Source organism: Pocillopora verrucosa, chromosome 5 (genome assembly GCF_036669915.1).
Source record: "Pocillopora verrucosa isolate sample1 chromosome 5, ASM3666991v2, whole genome shotgun sequence".
NCBI classification, from domain to species: Eukaryota; Metazoa; Cnidaria; class Anthozoa; order Scleractinia; family Pocilloporidae; genus Pocillopora; species Pocillopora verrucosa.
In genome coordinates, this window is record NC_089316.1 from 21535449 (window position 1) to 21548393 (window position 12945).

General features: G+C 39.2%; 1 protein-coding gene and 1 long non-coding RNA gene across 2 annotated transcripts; both read left to right on the forward strand.

The window, feature by feature from the left end:
* The first annotated feature begins 811 nt into the window (after positions 1–811).
* On the forward strand, positions 812–9384 carry LOC136280797 (uncharacterized). Its single transcript, XM_066166497.1, has 4 exons — positions 812–989; positions 2521–2556; positions 7719–7867; positions 9226–9384. The coding sequence occupies exons 1-4, from the start codon at positions 920–922 to the stop codon at positions 9382–9384; spliced, it is 414 nt and encodes a 137-aa protein (XP_066022594.1). The 5' UTR covers positions 812–919.
* Positions 9385–10061: 677 nt separating this feature from the next.
* On the forward strand, positions 10062–12074 carry LOC136281286 (uncharacterized). Its single transcript, XR_010717650.1, has 3 exons — positions 10062–10150; positions 10863–11097; positions 11975–12074. It is a non-coding gene; the product is annotated as an uncharacterized lncRNA (long non-coding RNA).
* Positions 12075–12945: the final 871 nt, after the last annotated feature.

The following is a 12945-nucleotide window of genomic DNA, read 5'->3' on the forward strand; positions in this document are numbered from 1 at the left end:
ATATTGCAGCTAAGAACAGGGAATATTTTTATTCAAGAATAAATAATCAATTATTCCATGAGCGTGGAGAGATACTGTGAGAGCAGAATGTCTCGCCCACGAAGCACATCACAGTGACCCAGGAACGTCTCGCACTCAGACCTTTAGACCCCACCGCTCCTTCTAAAATGTTGGAATTGAAACATTTGGACACCAAAGTGATGGTCTACATGAAGCTTTTGCAGGGAAGAGTTGTTTTTGAGGCTGTACAATAAACTATGGCCGTTAGCCTCCGATGGTTTTCAATCAAAAAAAAAAACCGAGAAGAAATCCTTTGACTCTAAGTTTGCTGCGCTATTAATATAATGAATTAAAATGATGATATATGTTAATTAACCCATGAGCGAGTTAGTCCATCAAAGTTAAAGGCATGCGAAGTAATTATGCCCACAAACTGAAACGTGCAGCATGTCATCGGCGAGATGAATGAATAATAATCTTTTCCATTATTGTATGCATACGAACAGATGGCATACTAACTTTAGCTGCCAGTTGATAAAACAGAAGTTTGTTTAGACAACTTTCATTTAACAGAGTTCAAAAAGAAATTATCATTCTGAACATCAATTATTTTTAGCTACTTCTTTACAAAACGTCAACTACAAAAAGTGTTTTAATGCCATGAGGTTTTTCGATTGTATTAAGAAGAACAATGCTCCGCATCTGATTGCTTTATGTCTATTGGTCCATCTTTGACAGAAAAATAAAAATGAAGACTAACGCCATGAATATGCGATCACATATCATGATTTGCATTAAACTCAAACTCCTACGAAAGCGTTTCATGAGTATGCTGCAAATTCAAAACTCTCAAGCGGTGTGAATCACATTTAAGTGCAACGATAGCTCCTAAGAGCAACCTTTGCATATCTTGGGCGTGATGAAGTGGATGATAGATGGAGCTGAATCCGGCAAAATTTTCAAAACCCTTTTAATATGTTGGGTGCTGGGTAAGTACGACGCTAGTTATTCCGCATTGTTCTGCTCTAGCTACGAAACCGTCGAAACTAACTTTCCAATTTGTGAAACATTTATTTCCGTTTTAAACCTACGGAACTCTAATAACGAAACATACCAACTCTACACATGTCCTTTCTAAACTATTTTTAAATCATTATGGCAAAACTTTGGGATCTTTGCATCATCATAATTATCATTATTATTAGTTTCTCGATATTAATCACTTTCCTTACAATGCCAAATGATTGAAAAAGTGTAAAGACAGCTTACTGACAGCAACTTATAATAATTTCGTGAGCTTAATGAATTGTATGATCAGTTCAACTAAATCCATCAAATTGTGAAAAACTCATTTTAAAAGTTGTGCGCCAGGTAAGTACCACCTTAATAATATCTTGACTTTCCATTTGCAAAACATTTATATCGATTTTGGAATGTCCCGTGAAATTCAGCCAAACCAAACAGAGAAAAGATGTCAGGTGGCGGATAGTTATCTTTGTTAATTAAAACAAAACAAACCAGACTCTAAAGACGTCCGCATTAAACTCTTAGTTCATAATCAGAGAAGGATCTCTGATAAATTGGATTCCTGAAGCCTTTCAGATTCCTTATAGTGCAAAGTAATTAGAGATCAAATAGCATAGGCGAGACATTCATGCGGTGGTCATACGTTATGGTTGTCTGCACAACAGTTTTGACAGCCATATTTAGGATAACAGGAACACAATAGCTTAGTTTTTATCTTTCTTATGCCACAATGACAAGATGTCAAAGGGTAAAACGTCTACTCTTCAGATAGCTGCTTAACGTTCGACGTGCTTAGACAAGGGATCGAACTTAATCATCAGGGTCCGCTTAAAATGGCATTAAGTTAGACAGATACAAAGTTTAACATTCGATCAGGGGTTTGGAATAAAAATGGTTGAATTGGTGTACTTTTTCCTTTCTCATCGCAAGTTAAAACACCATTAGTATTTATGAATTTCGATAGCTGATTTTATGAATGAGCTGAGGGGGTTAAAGTGACTCGCACTTACAGAAAAATTAAACGATTTTTATGTATTAAAATTGAGCAATGGAACTCCCCACAGTCTCATGGAGACAGTCCCTTTCTTTTTAATTTTAAGCTTAATTAAAAAATGTTGCCTTTGGCTTCTAATGAAGTCCTCTAATTAGTAATGTTTAATGGATCACCCCGAAATTCTACGGGTACTCCGAATAGCCCGTTCAAAGATTTTTGTCCGAAAGACATTCACGAAAGTCTACCGTATCCTTAAAAATGTTTCCCACATGTAACAAGTTTTCAGCTGGTTGATAAATTGCGGAGATTCTGCATTGTGTAAAATTTCTTCGCCAGCTCTCTAGGGATGAGAATAAAAGTCATGGGTACATGTTCAAGGGCATGTAGCGAATAAAATGCAGTTGTACTTGTCTAACTCGAAATCTAGTAAACTTTTTCATTGTTTCAAATGTTATTCTTGAGATGGCAATCTATTTATTTGCTCATTTTCTCTACTACAGTCATCCTTCCTTTCTCGGTGGAATCGCCAGGAACAGGTAAGGCAGTGTAATTACAATTTTAACATTGATGTACCTTAACATAAACTGCAAAAAAAAAAAAAGATAATATGTGACTGATTATAATAATAATTAGTCATACACTTCCTGTTAGAATTACATGTGATTCAAAACGTAAGTTGGAAAGCAAAACAAAAAGGTCGTAGAATAACGTTGCTATTACCCTGATCTCCCTAATTTCCACTTTAAAAACCTAGCCTAATTTTAATTTTCGCTTCAGGGATGTAGAGGGTTTTGATGCCCATTGTTTGTTATGAAATTAATAGTGTCAAAAATACTTTCTCGTCCCCATCATTATCGTTATCCCAGTTGTTATGATCAGTATACATTTTTTCGTTCATTTATTTATTCATTTATTTCCTTCTCATAAAGTGCCAACCAACATGTTTCAAAATATAATTTAATCCCTCTAGAATTGCCCTTGCCACAAGTCACAAGGCGTGTTCACTGAGATCAGTGAGTGCGTGCATCTTTTTTTAACATAACACACCGAAGTAATTTTATTTTGTGCGTGTGTGCGCGCGTGTGCGGTTTTGCGTTTCTTGTACGAGTCAGTGATAAATATGTTATTCATTGAGTAAGACTGTGCCTAAGGTTTTGAGCACTGGTGCTTAGGACAGAATGCATAGTTTTTCCCAATACGGACCTTAAACTCAACGAAATGTTTTCAAAAATAACCCTGATTTAGGGCTATAATTACGGTAGGATCCTCCATAAACTGAGCAATTTTTGAGCGAGTAAATGGTAGTTGAAAAAGACTGAGGGAATGCAGATTAAAGAGAGGCTTTACCGAAATATTTATAGTTGTGTAGTGAAAGAGATGGTTTAAAACGCTTCCAAACAAACTTTGACACAATCAGACTCGTGTCAATTAGAGATTGCGTAAGAAAAAAAAAGCGCATGCACGCCTTAAAACAACAACACCAACGGCGCTGGTTTGGCGAATAAACTTAAGTGGAAAGTAATCGTAACTAAAATTAAATCTACGTTTTGAAGTTGTGGGAGTTTGCTCGTTTGTTTGGTACAGTTGCATGTGTAACTCTGGTCTTTCACCAAAAGGGGAATTTAATGCAGCGTTTTCTCGTTGAATTCCTTCGTTTACTGCTGTGAAATTTACGGTGCCAATGTCCAACTTGAACAGACTTGCAAAGACTGACTGAAAGCGTATTTGAAGTATAGAAGTTCACTGTTCTTCAAGGAACAAATTGTTTGAGAGAGGCTTCAGACATATAATGAATGAAACTTCCATTAATGAATTCAATTGTAAACAAATACCTCACGTTTTAACTTTCTGAGTTACTTCTGGTGACGGTTTAGTTTAATTACAAACGGTTTTTTAGGCAACCCATTTAATGACATATTTGCTACAAAAATGTATTTCAAAATCAATTGTTTTGCAGATAAACAAAGTGATTTGAGAAAGAGAGGATTAATAATTCAAATGATTGAATCAATTAATTCAAATTTTTGCTCTTTTGTCTGACATCCTTTCCCGTAATAACTGTATACGGTTAACCTAATATCTCCACTTGCATATTTATGAAAACTTAATAGTAAATAAAGTTCTTTGGAGAAAGGTTGTCGGAAAAAAGCGTGTCGGAAGTGCAGGCAATAACCCGAAAGGTATTGTGGGTATCTTTCAGGTATAGACTTGACCTCAGGATTTCTAAGAAATTGTCAGTTTAAGGAAGAGGCATCATAAGTTTGATGAACCCATTTTATGTATAACACTGACTCTAAATTCTAAACTGCTGAAAACGAAAACAAGAGCGAGCTTACTCAAATCGATTTATCTGTCTATATCGATTACCGTTACCCAGATAATCTTTTGAGATTGTTGCGCGCACTTGAAATGTTTGCTCTTTTGTCCAACAACTTTTCCCGTAACATGTGTATACGGTTAACCTAATATCTCCAGTTGCAAATTTATGAAAACTTACATTCACATTTAATTCTACTGTTCTTAAATCTGATTAGATGGGGGAAGAAGAATAGGATGGGGGGGGGGGGAGGAAGGTGTAAGTTCAACGAGGAACTAATTAATATTCGAAAACTCAACTACCAAAATTACATGAACTCACAGATAGTCTAGTGCCTTTGTCAGGGGTGATCTAAACGCTGTAACAAGAGGTCCTTTTACTAATTAGCGGCCTTTTTTCTGACGAGGTGTAAATAGGCGTCAGGAAGCAAAGCGCCATTGTCACGATTTAAAGGAGCGTGGTCGGAGTTGATAAGCCAAACCTCCAAACAAAGGCGCTGGTGGTAACGCCGATTAGTGGTGATAATTTTAGAATTATCCCACCCAATTGTATGGTTAGTTAGGCATGTGTGCTCCGACAAAGCTGAATTTGGCCACAGACTTTTTATGGCAAATATGGTGGTGAGAATCGAAAGCGAGGTATTTGTCGGTGTGGGTAGGTTTACGGTAGACACTTGTCTATAAGTTACCCTGAACCCCTCTGGACACATTTAAACCAAGAGAGGGCAAATGTCTATCCTTTTCACGCTTAAGGGTGAATTGGATCGACGGCTTTACTGAATTCAAATGCGTCAGGAGACGCTCCGTTTGTTTCCGGATACCGCAAAGATAACATCATCAACATATCGTTTAGCCGGTGAAGTGGCTAAGGCCCTTTGCTCCACGTCTTCCATTACCATGTTAGCAATGACAGCAGAGACGGGCGAACCCATAGCTGTACCAAAAATTTGTTGATAGTAGGTGCCATTGTATGCAAATTGCGTGGTTTTGAGGCAAAAAGACATGTACAGCAGATAAATAATATCCTCCACAGGCAAAGAAGTTCTTTGTCCTAGGGAAGCATCTTCTCTGAGTCTCCGCAACCTTAACGGCAAGATCAACTGGAATTTTAGTGAAGAGCGAAACAACGTCGAAATATACTAATTCTTCACAAGCGTTAAGAGTTTTATCACATGAAATCCGCAAATTCGCAGGAATTTTTGACAGTGTAATCAGTATTAATTAGTGATCATATAAAAGGACCTCTTGTTGCAGTGTTTAGATCACCCCTGACAAAGGCACTAGACAGGAGTGTCGAAACGTTGGGTCTGTGAGTTGTAACTTCTTCGGTTACATTCATTAAATCTGTAACGCAGAGTAGCATCAAACGATGTATTTTTTTTTGTATTTGTTCTTTAAAACGATAATTGGCATGTATCTTTACCGACACGAGTCACTAGCTCTTCACAGAAGATAACGCACTAAACATCATCACGCGTTATCATCTTACAAAGTAATCGGACTGATGATTCTTTGCAATTGGTATTCACTACCATTTTATTCAAATGAAGGGATATATTAACTACATGAAAAACATGTGCAGTGAGCGTAATAAACGGATCGTCCTGCATCTAATTCGAATATGGCGGGCATTTCGATCGACCTAGCAACCATTACTCTATAACGTGGTTAATAAGGGTTACGTCAATTCTTAAATGTCACGAGAGGGCGTAGATACATTTCAAAAACGGTCAATATTGAGTTGGAGTTGAATTCATGTTCTGCTCACCGAAAAGATAAACTAGGCATGTGTAGCGTTCAAGAGTTATTATTTTTGCTGAAAAGGTTGAGATAGGACACTTTCAGTTTTGTAACAGAAAAAGAGCATAACTTTTAAAGTAAAGAAAATATCGCATTACTTCACCGTGAAAGAAAACAAAAATTTAGCTGAACTCACACAGCTACTGTCTAAAAATCCTCTGCGCAAAAATAAAATGCATCGGTGCCACGTTTAACGTTGTCTTCTTTGCAGCTATTGTTTGGTCTCGATACATAACGCCTTCTATTCCCCGTTATAGAGAGAGCGCGTTGGCGATGGAATCTGATTGAAGGAATACAATTCATACACGTGAAAAATTGCAGTTCAATGATTGGGGATGTTTGCGCGTTTTTTTCATCGTACGTGACGGAAGTAAGTTGTTCGGCGTGTGCGTTGTGAGAAAAGGAGCGAATAAAACACCTTTGAACTTAAAAATGATACAAAAGGATGAATGCAAACCTTTCATATCCCGATAAATCTCGACCTCAATCGACGAGGCTCTTGCGAAAGCCACAAATCATTACACTTATTACATGAGTCCAAAATTTCTGGTTTACGTCATTCTTTGTGCACAGCTCCCTGATTCCATAACATCATTTACGAGATAATAATACCCGAACTCTGTGATTAGTGCAAGATATCCAAATGCTCTGATGTGATGGGTGCGAGATACATGCCCTAATGCAGCAACCTAATTAGTGTGAGATACATACCAAAACAGCGATAATCTGATTGCTGCGAAATAAATACTCCTATGCGGCGATATGATTAGTGCAAGCAACATATCATTCTACACGCAAAAATAATTATTTATTAAAAATTACTAACAAATCATTATTTCCGGTGCAGGTGCAAAGCAGCGCTTAACTTAATAACAATTAAATCCAAAGGAAATTCTCAAAGGACTTGGAAAACTATTAACAACTGCATGTCTCGTCGTCAGAACAATCAGATAGTAAAGGATGTGAAAGTATTTGTCATATCTATCTGTAACTTTAACGAGATTTCCAACGCCTTTTAACGAACACTTTTCAACTATTGGGCCCAGGCTAGCCCGTGACAACTCAGGTCAGAAAACTGCCTGCAGGTTGATCAACATAAAAGAATGCCAGCCTGTAAACATTCTCAGCACTACAATGAATTTCAAGTGCATTCTGAAAACTTTCTTAGATGCCTGTGACTATAATATTTCTGTTATGGCCACAAACGCTGTTGGAAGTGCACAAAGTCTAATTTACCTGCCATATATCTCTATAAGTTCAGGTATTTTTTTCAAAGTGCTTCTTCATTAATTTAGGATAATTTTAGTATTGCTAATAATATCACAATCCCCATAATGATTTCAGTCATTAAACCTTCAACTCCTAGAATCTGATTGTTAATTGTCTCATCCAGCTCAGTGTTACACATTTCCTGGTGAATTAGTTACAAGAATTTGGTGTTAGATCAAGATGACAGCTTCTGCCTGATAATTTTGAGTAATCTCATTACCTGTTTGCTGTATTAAATATTTTGATAATTTAACAAGACGTTACATGTTATTGTCACTGCTGGAAAATTAAAAGGTTAATGTTTGTCTTTCAGTTACACCCAAGCCTCCTCAAAATTTTAGTGTTGAGCGCACAGATAAAGAGGGTGAATTACGTGTGCGTTTGAAAGCCAGACTATCTTGGGCTCTAGCCGACCAAAATTATACAGTGCTCTATCATGCCAAAGGGGAGATTAAAAATAGGGTATGTTTAGGTAAACATTTTCTAACTAATATTTCACACATCACCCATTGTAAATGAAATGTTACTGACTAAGAGAACTGTCCTCAAAGCTTTAATGAAATTAAATGATCAAATCCAATTTACATGTCAAGATAAAAAACTGCATCAGTAATTTGTGAAGAAAGAGAGGGGGGAGGAGAGGAGTGGGAGAAGTTATAGCTCAAGACAGGTGATTGAAAATTGGCAGAAAGAGTGGGAGAATGAAAATTGGCGGAAAGAGTGGGAGAATGGAAATTGGAAGAAAGAGTGGGAGAATGAAAATTGGTAGAAAGAGTGGGAGAATGGAAATTGGCAGAAAGAGTGGGAGAATGGAAATTGGTAGAAAGAGTGGGAGAATGGAAATTGGCAGAAAGAGTGGGAGAACGGAAATTGACAGAAAGAGTGGGAGAATGGAAATTGGCAGAAAGAGTGGGAGAATGGAAATTGGCAGAAAGAGTGGGAGAATGGAAATTGGCAGAAAGAGTGGGAGAATGGAAATTGGCAGAAAGAGTGGGAGAATGGAAATTGGCAGAAAGAGTGGGAGAATGGAAATTGGCAGAAAGAGTGGGAGAATGGAAATTGGCAGAAAGAGTGGGAGAATGGAAATTGGCAGAGAGAGTGGGAGAATGGAAATTGGCAGAGAGAGTGGGAGAATGGAAATTGGCAGAAAGAGTGGGAGAATGGAAATTGGCAGAAAGAGTGGGAGAATGGAAATTGGCAGAAAGAGTGGGAGAATGGAAATTGGCAGAAAGAGTGGGAGAATGGAAATTGGCAGAAAGAGTGGGAGAATGAAAACTGGCAGAGAGAGTGGGAGAATGAAAATTGGCAGAAAGAGTGGGAGAATGAAAATTGGCAGAAAGAGTGGGAGAATGGAAATTGGCAGAAAGAGTGGGAGAATGGAAATTGGCAGAAAGAGTGGGAGAATGGAAATTGGCAGAAAGAGTGGGAGAATGAAAATTGGCAGAAAGAGTGGGAGAATGGAAACTGGCAGAAAGAGTGGGAGAATGGAAATTGGCAGAAAGAGTGGGAGAATGGAACGAAAACTTGTGGTCTCCTGGTCTGAGAAACCTATGTCAGTAGCATAAAAAATGATTTAAAAATTGTTTTTTATGTATTGATTTATTTTTCATGTTTCAAAATGGCTATTCACTGTTTTTATTTATGCACAAGTCAAACTATTTATTCATTCAGTTGGACATTTATTTCTTTAATCATCATGGCCAATTTTATCACGATTACTAAATTAGTTAATGTCATTATTATTAAATTAAGAGAATATCAAAGTTATTTTTTAAATTAATATTAATACACATACTTTTTAAATGTTTGTTTCATTTCAGACAAGCACTAGATCCAATGAAGAATTTACACTGCTCACTGGACTGAACGACTTTACAGAGTATTATGTTTATGTTGTGGTCAGATCAGATGAATCAGCCAGGAGTGAAGCCACTGGGCCAAAAATTGTCAGGACAAAAGCAGGCTGTATGTCTTTTTAATAGTTGTTGCCCTTGTATCTATGTAGTCCAGGCCATAATTTCTCATTTCTTCTACAACCCACACTTGGTTACAGAAATGTTCCCTGTTATTTGCAAACTGTTGAGCCACCTTGCACATTGTCTAAATATGAATCATTTTCATGGGTTTATTTGCAATGGCATCCAATATGAGTAAGCAATTCTTGTTTTTCTTGAGAGTATAAAGTGCCATGTCTCTTTAACCTTTTAAGTGCCATGTACCTATCATTATGCTCATTTTTCTCTTTTGCCATTGGTTACTCTGACTCTTCTTTTCTAAGGACTTCCTTATCACCCTCTCCCTCTTGTCTTCCACCTTCTTGCACACATTGCCTCTTTGTTTCTTTTCTCATCAGCTTAATTGTCTCGTGGGACCTGTTTCTCTAGAGCAAGTTCTAGCACCCTAACCAGTCCATTTTGTTTCTTTAGCTGATAGTTTTGTTTGTATAGTTTTAAAAACTTTTGAAACTCCCATCTGGAATGAAAACAGAACAGCCATAGGGGCCCATAAAGTACAAGGACCTTCGAGAAACAGGCCCCTGGCAGGTCACTTCCCTGTCTTGATTAACCCTTTCTCCAATCTCGCAATCCTTTAGCATATTCTTCCATTCCCTCCACCCCTCTACAGCTGTAGATGACATCAATCATTTTGATTACAGATCCAGTCAATCTTCCCAAGGTGATAAGAGATTATTCGATATCCTTTCCGGGCAATTCTGGTCTCAGGAATGTATCAGTGGAATGGGAGGTGGGTTTTAAACCTTAATTCTTGATACCTAAAATTTCTTTTTAGAACACATGTCTGGGTGTGTACACTTCAAACTGGACTTTTTTCAATTTGAAAATTGTTCATCATTGAGTCTGCTATACTTCAATTTGAAAATCATTCAGGCACAAAACTTGTGGTCTAAGGCTAAATAATCGTGGTAAATTCATAGTTTACAGGCTTTATATTTTTCTCTAATGATTGAGATAGTCTGAGTGATTTTTTTCTTTCGGGAAAGGCTTTTCTGAAAAAAAATTCAATATATTGTCTGAAGTAAAGCAAGATTTCATGGGTTTTGTTTTATCTATCCACTGTGATTAGTCTAGAAAAATCATGCCATTTTCTTTACTATTCAGATGCAAAACTAGAAACCAATGGTGCCTTGGCTACACACATTTCCAAGGCTTTTAACACTTTAATTGTTTTTACTTTGAGTTCTGATTTGCTCCTTGTGATTTTTTGTTCCATGATTGGGCAATTTAATTGTTATCACCGGTACTTGGTTTTGGTTTTTACCACACTCAGATGAGATGGGGCCCTCTTGGCTGCCTCATGAAATAATTTGTTTGTTTGTTCTTTGCTATTATTCATCATTCGATCTCTTTGGGAGGGGAGTGCTTCTCATAGTGATGTCTGGTAATAGAGATTTGATCTAATGCCACCATGATGATGACAAAAGGTAATTGTCTCTCAGCCGGCAGATACCTCATCATGGCGGGGCAATCCTGGTCAGTACGTGATTTCATGCGCATACCATGTTGACCAGAGGGAAGTTAAAGGTTGTAGTTATACTACTGATGCCAAAGCAACCAGCATTACTTTACCAAGATTGGAAAATGCGCACAGCTATGATGTCTTCATGATCATGCGTAATATGGAAGGAAAGTCCAGCACATGCATATTGTTTCATGTCATTAAGAAAGTGCAAGGTGAGTGATGAAAAAGAGCAGAATGTCATGTGGGGAAAATGCAAATGAAGTGCAAAGCATGAATCTTCATTGCCACTCACCCCTTGATATGATTCTTCTTTGCATAAATGTGGTATTACCTGCCTGAGTGTGATTGTTATGAGTTCAATGTTTTGGCACTGGCGACTCTACTCAGGATTATTGGTTAAAAAAAAAAAACAAACAAGTTTAATATCACAACAGCTACATAACATCCTGAATCCAACAACATGAATCACAATGAACCCTGGAATGTAGAAAAGTCAGCATATTTAACCTTATACACCCTAACTGGATCATTATGCATATTCTCCATTCTGTTTTCAATACATTACCTAAGTTCTAACAAGGAGAATTTGTAAAACCATCAAGAGCTTTCAAAATGAATTACCAAATGTAACCATATACATCTCGTTTTGACTTTCTAGGCACTTTCTGTGAACGATTAATATTAATTGCAGACGGTTTTTAGGCCGCTTGTCAACCAACGTCATGACACTACTGTTTAGACAAATTCATTCTGAAACCAATATTTTTCTGTCAACAAAAGTGATTTGAGAGAGAGAAAAAAGAAGGGATTAATAAGATATTTATCGGCTTGCGGTGGTGACCGACGTCCTTGCTCAAAAATACTACCCAGCCGGAAAAACGAGATTTATATATGAAAAATGGCAACGGAAGTAGGAATGTACTCATGGACTCACGAATGCGTTATCGTTGCCCGTGGGCAGAGATAGGAAAATACTGATCGGGTAAAGAACCAATCAGATTGCAGGATTCGTTACCGTGCCTTCTGAAAAAAAAAATAATAGGGCAATTTTTTGTAAGATGTGGTCGTGATCAACATTTTTCTTTGAAGATTCATCATTTGCAACATCGCCATCGCCATCGCCATCGCAATCGTCATCGCCCCCGCCATCGTCATTGCCCTCGCCATCGCCATCGTCATCGCCCTCGCCATCGCCATCGTCATCGCCCTCGCCATCGCCATCGTCATCGCCCTCGCCCTCGCCCTCGCCCTCGCCCTCGCCCTCGCCCTCGCCCTCGCCCTCGCCCTCGCCCTCGCCCTCGCCCTCGCCCTCGCCCTCGCCCTCGCCCTCGCCCTCGCCCTCGCCCTCGCCCTCGCCCTCGCCCTCGCCCTCGCCCTCGCCCTCGCCCTCGTCCTCGCCCTCGCCCTCGCCCTCGCCCTCGCCCTCGCCCTCGCCCTCGCCCTCGCCCTCGCCCTCGCCCTCGCCCTCGCCCTCGCCCTCGCCCTCGCCCTCGCCCTCGCCCTCGCCCTCGCCCTCGCCCTCGCCCTCGCCCTCGCCCTCGCCCTCGCCCTCGCCCTCGCCCTCGCCCTCGCCCTCGCCCTCGCCCTCGCCCTCGCCCTCGCCCTCGCCCTCGCCCTCGCCCTCGCCCTCGCCCTCGCCCTCGCCCTCGCCCTCGCCCTCGCCCTCGCTTTCGCCGTCGCCGTCGCCGTCGCCGTCGCCGTCGCCGTCCCTATCGCCATCGCCAGTTGAGCAGCTGGTATGTTTTTATAACAGTCATTTACTCTTTTTACACATCTCGCTTTCAAGGGTATTCTCTGTTTGAAAATGTGACAGTCATTTTTTTTTAATTTTAGGCAAAGGAGTATGTTTCAAAATTTGGCGGAATAAATATTACCGAAAGGACTTCCATGCAGGTATTTAGTTTTTGCAACTCAAAGGATTTTTAACTTTGATATATGTTTTTAAACCATAAAAACTAAATATCTGACCTTACAGGAAAAACCATCATTCTAGCCATATGAGGTGAAAATGACGAGGCTTAAAAATAGTCCAGGCTCGTAAAAGAGTTCGCTAGCCAATG

What these genes read in the sequence shown, in the direction of transcription:
- LOC136280797 (XM_066166497.1), top strand. Translation starts at nt 920, where the DNA reads ATGAAGTGGATGATAGATGGAGCTGAATCCGGCAAAATTTTCAAAACC. An exon ending in TTTAATATGTTGGGTGCTGG is followed by an intron (nt 990 to 2,520) that starts GTAAGTACGACG and finishes TCTCTACTACAG; the next exon opens with TCATCCTTCCTTTCTCGGTG. An exon ending in AAGGGGAGATTAAAAATAGG is followed by an intron (nt 7,868 to 9,225) that starts GTATGTTTAGGT and finishes GTTTCATTTCAG; the next exon opens with ACAAGCACTAGATCCAATGA.